General features: G+C 38.6%; 1 protein-coding gene across 2 annotated transcripts; it reads left to right on the top strand.

Annotated features, from left to right (window-relative positions):
• The first annotated feature begins 1406 nt into the window (after positions 1-1406).
• Positions 1407-6184, top strand: LOC131227701 (aldehyde dehydrogenase family 3 member F1-like). 2 transcript variants are annotated; one of them, XM_058223501.1, is made up of 10 exons: positions 1407-1631; positions 1737-1805; positions 2693-2789; positions 3375-3581; positions 3660-3790; positions 4362-4466; positions 4573-4745; positions 5273-5363; positions 5504-5653; positions 5748-6184. In XM_058223501.1, exons 1-10 carry the CDS (start codon positions 1440-1442, stop codon positions 5985-5987), a joined length of 1455 nt encoding a protein of 484 aa, XP_058079484.1. In that variant the 5' UTR covers positions 1407-1439; the 3' UTR covers positions 5988-6184. The 2 variants fall into 2 exon arrangements, with proteins under 2 accessions (XP_058079484.1, XP_058079485.1); XM_058223502.1 differs by lacking the exon at positions 4362-4466.
• The last annotated feature ends 1551 nt before the right edge of the window (positions 6185-7735 follow it).

The raw sequence follows: 7735 nt of genomic DNA, 5'->3' as shown, positions 1-7735 counted from the left end.
TATCCAAACTGTCTGTCCATGTTATATCTAAACCGTTTGTCCATTTGGAGAGATCGTCATAAGTCCTGAGCCAAAAAATAAGACAGATCCAAAGATCAAGTGGACCACACTACAAAAAGCAGTGGGAGAATGATCATCTACCATTGATACCCTTTTGGGGGGTCACAGAAGTTTTGGATCTAAATGATATTTGTTTTTCCTCTTTGTCCATGTCTGCGTGACATTATGAACAGATGGGATGGAAAGTCTACAAATATTTTAACGGTGAGAATCATTGTCCCTACTCCTATTTTTTTTGTCTGATCCACTTGATATTTAGATACTACTCATTTTTGGGTTAATAGTAGAAAATGATTTCTCCAAGTGGATATAATAAATACATCACTGTGGGCTCATATAAATTTTGATATCCTTTGAACCGTTTGTAAAACTCGAGTTCGATGAGCGTCAGAGCTCGTCTTCGCACGACACGTACCCACATCAGCCATTTCGGTGATGTGTGGTACACCAGCCAATCCGCTTCCCTCTCATGTGGGAGAAGAGCCCCGTTTAAACACGAACGCCTAATGTAAGTATATTGCAATGGTTAGGTAAAAAGAGGATGATGTATACGAGAAATTGCCACGTGCCAACGGGGAACACATGGAGGATATCGAAGAAGTGTATTTGGTGGGACCCAACATCAGGTTGGGCAGGTAGGCCACATTATCTATGGAGTGGAAACTGAGGGAGGTGAGTACCCACCATTGCAACTGTGATAAACTTCATGCAGTGGGTAAGCACGTAGGAGTAGAGATGAGGTATACAAAAACCCACATGCCAACACCTTATTTTAGCAAGCAATGGAGCAAGTGGTGTCCAAGCTTGAGTTAATCCAGACCATTGGTGAGGTCAGTTGTGGCTCAACAAACATAGACTATTCATGGAAAGCGTATGAATTCAACAGGAGGATCACAACGTTTGGATGAAGAGAAAAGCAACAAAGAGGGGAAGAATGTCAGCATTCGAATGGAAGTAGGGAAGATGGTAAAAAAAAAACAAAACAAAACAGAGGGGAGTTTAAATGTTCTCCAAATTGATTATTCCCGACGAACGTTTGGTGGGTAACATACATATCTTATGAGTTTTCTATTTTGCCTTAACTGTATCTGGTGGGCAGGCATTCAAAACTTCAACTGCATTCTCTCTCTCTCTCTCTCTCTCTCTCTCTCTCTCTCTCTCACACACACACACACACACACACACACACACACACACACACACACCTATTGATCTTTTATCCTTTCACACACTCACACACCCATTTTGTAAATTGCAATCTTCTCTCCTTTAGAATGATATAAATTTACACACCCAATAAAGAAAAAGGATATAAATTTACACACCCAATAAAGAAAAAGGAGAGAGAGAGAGAGAGAGAGAGAGAGAGAGAGAGAGAGATGGAAGTGCAAGTGGAAGAGAGCTGGGAGGAGTTGAGGGAGAGTTTTAGAAATAGGAGGACAAGGAGTGCTGCTTGGAGGAAATCCCAACTGAGGGGTCTTTTGAGGCTCTTGCATGATAAAGAAACTGACATTTTCAATGCCATGAAAGATGATCTGGGCAAGCACCCCACCGAAACTTACAGAGATGAGGTTAGATTGAGAGAGACTGATTATATGCTTCTTTTCTGTTTCTCTTCCTCTTTTTAACGTTATGGTGGATGCTCTCTTTCCATATATATATATATTTTTTGCTAGGTTGGAATTCTAGTAAAATCTCTCAATCTCACATTGACTTGTTTGGATAAATGGATGGCAAGTTCAAAGGTTAGTGTTTCTTAACTTTTCAATCACAATTCAAGGGAAATGATACTTCCACCCCATAATTATGTATGCTTACACCCAATTTTTCCCTACTTCGGTGCCAAAAGTGTACTATCCTGTTACCAAAAGCTAAAAAAATAAAAATTGGATGTGTGAATCCATTCTGAAAACTGAAAATTACAAGAGACATTGAGTGAATAAAGCTGAGGATCATATCAGAGAGAAATGTGCAAAGAAAGAAGTTTGGTGATGATATGGGGATGGTCCATTTTGACTAAGTTTTTAGCGGGTTTATATTATATGGCGGGCCCCATATCTCATCAATGTTCAATTCTAACAGCATGGTGATCGTTTGCTGTATGTTTGATTTGGAGAGAGAAAAAGATCTCAACTAAGGGGTCGTTTGGATGCCCGTAAGTGGGTCAAGTTGTAAATGATTTACAGGTAAATCATTTACACAGTGTTCGGATGGCCTTTTTTGCCTGTAAATCATTTACTGGTTTTAAATGATTTACAACATTTACCCCCATCTCATTTACAGGAAAAAAGTTCGAATTTCATTTACAGGCTCTCCATTTATAGCCATGGCTATAAATGGAAAGATTGGCTCTCCATTTACAGGACTTGAACAATTTACAGGCTATCCAAACATTGACAATCATTTATGGCTTAAAGCCAAACATGCTGTAAATGATTTACACCTGTAAATCATTTACATCTTAAACCATATACAGGCATCCAAACAACCCCTTCCACTAGCGTGAATGCGTGTGTTAAAAAAAAAAAAAAAAAGGCATCCAAACAACCCCTAAATGGTAAATTCCTTTTATTAATAGGGTAGCATGGTATAGTGATTGATTATAATAAAGAGTATGGTTATGGCTTGGCAGGTTCATGTGCCTTTGGTTGCATTTCCCACATCAGGTGAAATTGTACCTGAACCTCTTGGTGTTGTTCTCATTTTCTCCTCTTGGAATTTCCCCTTGGGTATTCTCTAACACCCTTCCCCATTACTACTTACTACCATGGTTTAAAAACCTGAAAACTCTTTTTAACTCGACGTTCAATCAGGTCTGGTTGAGCCAAACAGTCAACCACATCTTTACATGACTTGTCTTTGTACTTTATAATTGAACTAAAAATATTTTAGAGTAGCAAATAGAAACAAACATTTAAATATATTCTATTTAGGTAAAATAGTTTTTAAAAAAAAAAGAAGAATAAGAAGAAGAAGAAGAAAATATAAAATGATGCATTGGCTGAGGTCTGCTGGTTGGAGATGCTTACTTCCTTTGGTAAGCTTATGACTCAAAACTCACCAGCTATTTTTAGCTTAAAAAAGCGAAGAGTTGACTAGGAAGATTACTTGGCTTGAGTCACCATGAGTGGCGTCAACTCTATCGAGTTAACAAGTAGGCTCGACAAGTTGGAGCTGAGTCACAGGCACGAGTGAGTTTCCTAATGACCCAGATCTGAATTTCATCATGTTGAGTCAACTCATCTGAGTTTGAATCAGAGAGTTTAAAACTATTCACCCCCCATGGTTTTATTCAAACAACATGGTTTGTACAGGGTTGGCATTGGATCCGGTGATAGGCGCCATAGCTGCAGGAAATGCAGTGCTTCTAAAACCTTCAGAACTGGCCCCTGCATGTTCTTTATTTCTAGCAAAGAACATTCCATTGTATTTGGATAGAAAAGCCGTTAAGGTGGTGGAAGGTGGTGCAACCACTGCTGAACAACTCCTCAACAAGAAATGGGACAAGATCTTTTTCACAGGTGCATTTCAGAACATGTAAATTTAACAAAAAATTCCAATCAATTAGTAAGTGCTAACACATTACCTATCAACTTCAGGGAGTGCTCGAGTTGGACGGGTCATCATGTCCGCAGCTGCGAATCATCTGACTCCTGTTACGCTCGAGTTAGGTGGAAAATGCCCTGCAATCCTTGATCTCAGTTCCATCTCTAGCTCTAGGGACAGAGCGGTATTTATCTCTACTCATTGGTTTTACTAACTTAGCCTTAAAATCCACCTCCCCCTCTTATATCCTCCTCCCGTAGCTTTTTTGCTTTATTTGAAGTAAGGGGTGAAAATGGGACCATATGGTCCTCAATCCAGTTCGTTTTGTGCATGTATACAGTAAGTCTTGATGCTCATTGGTCTTGGCCATGAATTTAGTTTCTAAACCCTCTATACCAATGAGTCTGTACCTGGGCAGATGGCCTGCTTCAATGCCCAAGCATTTAACACCGTCATGCCCAGATCCAAGGCTCAGGGGCAGGATCTGGACTAGTCTCTAGCAGATAGAATTGCAACCTAATTAAAATGTGCAATGGTCCAATGAGAAATACCACCCATAGCAGGAAGTTCACTATAATGAATCTCATCCAGCACTGAAACTTTTATCATGAGATATTCTGAATCAGTCTCCATTATGGATGCATAGAAGATCTCTCTCTAAAGGAAAATAGATTTAACAAAAATTTGGGTGTATTAGCTACATCATCGCATGTTTATCATTCCAAATTGTCTTTCCATTCTGCGTTTGTCTGAAGGCGGCTATAAAGCGGGTAGTGAGTGGAAAATATGGCCTCTGCAGTGGGCAAGCATGTGTAGGAATTGATTATCTGATCGTGGACGAGAAGCACGCTTCTGCAGTGGTACTTTTTAAAAAAAAATATTAACAACAACATCAATCTGATTTCTTTTCCAATGAGATTGTAGTCAATAAGAATAATCTACACTGATTTCTTCAATCCTTCACAGATTGATTCCATGAAGGAGCGCATCAAGAAGTTATACGGCGATAAACCATGGGAAAACAACAGCATGTCAAGGATTGTCAACCAGAACCATTTCAGGAGGCTAAGGAATCTCATAGAAGATCCAGCGGTTGCTGCTTCCATAGTTCATGGTGGTTCCATGGATGAGGAAAATCTGTAATTCCCCAAACCCCTTCTTCATTGTCTTCTCGTTTCCTTCTTATCCTCTTGTCTAGTGTTACATTGTCACCTATTAGTTGCTTTCTGAACCATACATATCTGGAGATGGAAAACCATGATCTTACAATGGGTTTGATGCTTTCCTTCTCCCTTTTCCCCTCATCCCATACTGTTGAAAGAACCCAACAATCATAGCCATCTAATGGCAGACATTAGCTCATTGAATGTGGACTGTTAGTACTATTTCTTTTCTAATATGTGACTGATTTTCTAAATGGTGAGATTTCCTGTCCTTGGCCTGTCCATGTTGGGGTCTGTAGGATAGTAGAGTGCAGGCGCATATGTATGTGCATCTGGGTGTTTGGAATTTTATATGTATAAGAATTAAGAAATCTCATTTATAGGGGTGATGTTTTCTTCTATTTAGATAATGGGCAGATTTATGAATACTTGGGGAAAGGATGAATGAACTGGAATTGAAACAAGAATGCTCAGTTTATTGAATCTCTCTAATATTTCTGTAGGTTCATCGAGCCAACAATCTTGTTAGATCCTCCATTAGAAGCTGAGATCATGACAGAAGAGATCTTTGGGCCATTCCTTCCAGTAATAACGGTAAGAAATCTTATCTAATGCACTGATCCCAAAGTATAGATATGCATACTGATTTATCCTTTCAGTGAAGAAGAAAGATTCAGTTAAGCTCTAGACCCAATCCATTTGATATAGAATAACTTTGAGTTTCTTTCATACAGGTGAAGAGAATTCAAGATAGCGTTGATTTTATAAGCTCTAGGCCCCAGCCTCTTGCTATTTATGTGTTCTCGAATGACGAAACACTTAGGAGACAGGTGATAGCAGAGACATCCTCTGGAGGGGTGACATTTAATGATGCCATTATCCAAGTAATCCGTCATCTATCTCTCTATCCCTCTCGTCTTCTTTCCAATTCTTGCAGGATTTTATAAATATTCATGCCTTGTTTCATTACAATTGTAGTTTGCATGTGACACACTACCCTTCGGAGGCGTTGGCCAGAGCGGTTTCGGGAAGTACCATGGGAAGTTCTCGTTCGACGCATTTAGCCATGGAAAGTCAGTGCTTAGGAGGAGCTTGAAAACTGAAATGAGCTTTGGGTACCCACCATGGACTGATCACAAACTCCCATTCCTCAGAGCAGCTTATAATTTTGATTACATTGGAATATTTCTTCTGTTGATTGGGTTGAAGAGAAAGTAATGGAAACCCAATTTCAAGTATCTATTTGCTATTTGCTTTGCTTAAAATAAAAAATAAAAAGTATCTATTTGCTTAAAAAACATAAAAGATATGTACCTGACCATTAAGGCATATGGTATGTTTCTATCTATTTGCTTATGGGTAGAAGACAATTGAAATGTATCTTTCACATTACTTATAGTTTCTTCTCTTTCTTGCATGTAGTAATCATATGGTGTGATCGATTTTAGCACCCTTATAGTCTTTCTTGTGTGAGTAAGAAAACGCAGTGACTCAGCCCTTCCACTGGACACAACCAAGGGCTCAATTCTAGCTTGTTGTGTTGAATTCATTATATTAGGAAATCCCCGTTCAAAAAGATCTTCTTGCTGTAGTACTCTGTATAATAGGCAATTTCCAATTAACAGGAAATTCTTTCTTTTTTATCTCCTAGATTTAGGATCTGATTAGAGATCTGATATTCATCACAATCTAAAAGGTTTAGACATAAGAAAAATCATTCACCTTCTCCAAAATTCATTTTTTCCATTTTTTTTTTCTTTTTTGCATTAGAGGAGAAATGGCGTCATCATTGCTTGGAGGACTCTGATCATTGTACATATACAGTTGTATGTTCAAAACTATACATACAAAGATAAGTAGATATCTGTTACTGTTTAGAAATATATATTATACATGGTGCTCCTTACATATATTTCACTGTTCTCAATGAAATAGACAAGAATAAAACCTGCAATGTGGCCCCTATTTTCAGTAGCATGGGAAGCTACTTCAATGGCTCAGCACCATTGACACCATTGCCAACAGGGTCATTGCAGACCATAGGATTTTCATTGAGTCCTGATAGCAGATATTGCGCAAGCTGCGTCTTGCTAAGGTGGAGTAACATATCCACTAGTGTAAATCATTGGCCCAGTTGTCAATAGGGACACTAATATGTTGGGTGAACGGCGGAATCACATAGAGATAAATCTAGGATAGCGATCCAAAATCATCAAGCAAAAGGAAGAAGAACACAACGACTTAACATGGAAAACCCTTTTAGGAAAAAATCATGGCACAGAGTGACAGAAATTCACTATGAAAGCAGAAATTATAAAGAGAGAAGGCTTACCCAATTCAAACAACCTCGAATCTCACATTTGTTCTACCCTTTTGAAACCTTAGAACTATTTAGAAACTGCTCGAATAATTCTCAATTCTGTTTATACTCATATTTATAGTTTATGGGAGAATCCCAAACAAAATCGGAAACAAATTTTTACAGATACGGCGGATTCACAAAATTCTGCGCAAAACGCTCAATGTCATCGAACGCCCTTCGATGTCATCGAAACTTATCTTTCGATGGCATCGAAGCCGGGTTGATGGCATCGAAATAACACCCAAATTGTCTAGAGACAAAACTTGATTTTCCGTAAAATCTCTATTGCAAAGTAGAAATTACAAAGAGAGAAGGCTTACCCAATTCAAACAACCTCGAATCTCACCCTTGCTCCACCCTTTTGAAACCCTAGAAATATTTAGAAACCTTTGGAATAATTCTCAATCCCGTTTATACTCATATTTATAGCCTATAAGAGAATCCCAAACAAAATCAGAAACAAATTTTACAGATACTCGCAAAATTCTGCGCAAAATGCTCAATGTCATCGAACGCCCTTCGATGTCATCAAAACTTATCCTTCGATGGCATCGAAGCCAGGTCGATAGCATCGAACTAACACCCAAATTGTCTAGAGACAAAA

Source organism: Magnolia sinica, chromosome 15 (genome assembly GCF_029962835.1).
Source record: "Magnolia sinica isolate HGM2019 chromosome 15, MsV1, whole genome shotgun sequence".
Taxonomy (NCBI): domain Eukaryota; kingdom Viridiplantae; phylum Streptophyta; class Magnoliopsida; order Magnoliales; family Magnoliaceae; genus Magnolia; species Magnolia sinica.
Note: the sequence above shows the minus strand (reverse complement) of the source record. Positions and strands in the feature narration are given on the sequence as shown.

Bases quoted from the DNA above. Each gene is read 5' to 3' on its own strand.
- LOC131227701 (XM_058223501.1), top strand. From the start codon at position 1,440: ATGGAAGTGCAAGTGGAAGAGAGCTGGGAGGAGTTGAGGGAGAGTTTT. The intron at 2,790-3,374 runs GTATTCTCTAAC...TGGTTTGTACAG, and splicing joins CTCTTGGAATTTCCCCTTGG to GGTTGGCATTGGATCCGGTG. The intron at 5,364-5,503 runs GTAAGAAATCTT...TCTTTCATACAG, and splicing joins CATTCCTTCCAGTAATAACG to GTGAAGAGAATTCAAGATAG.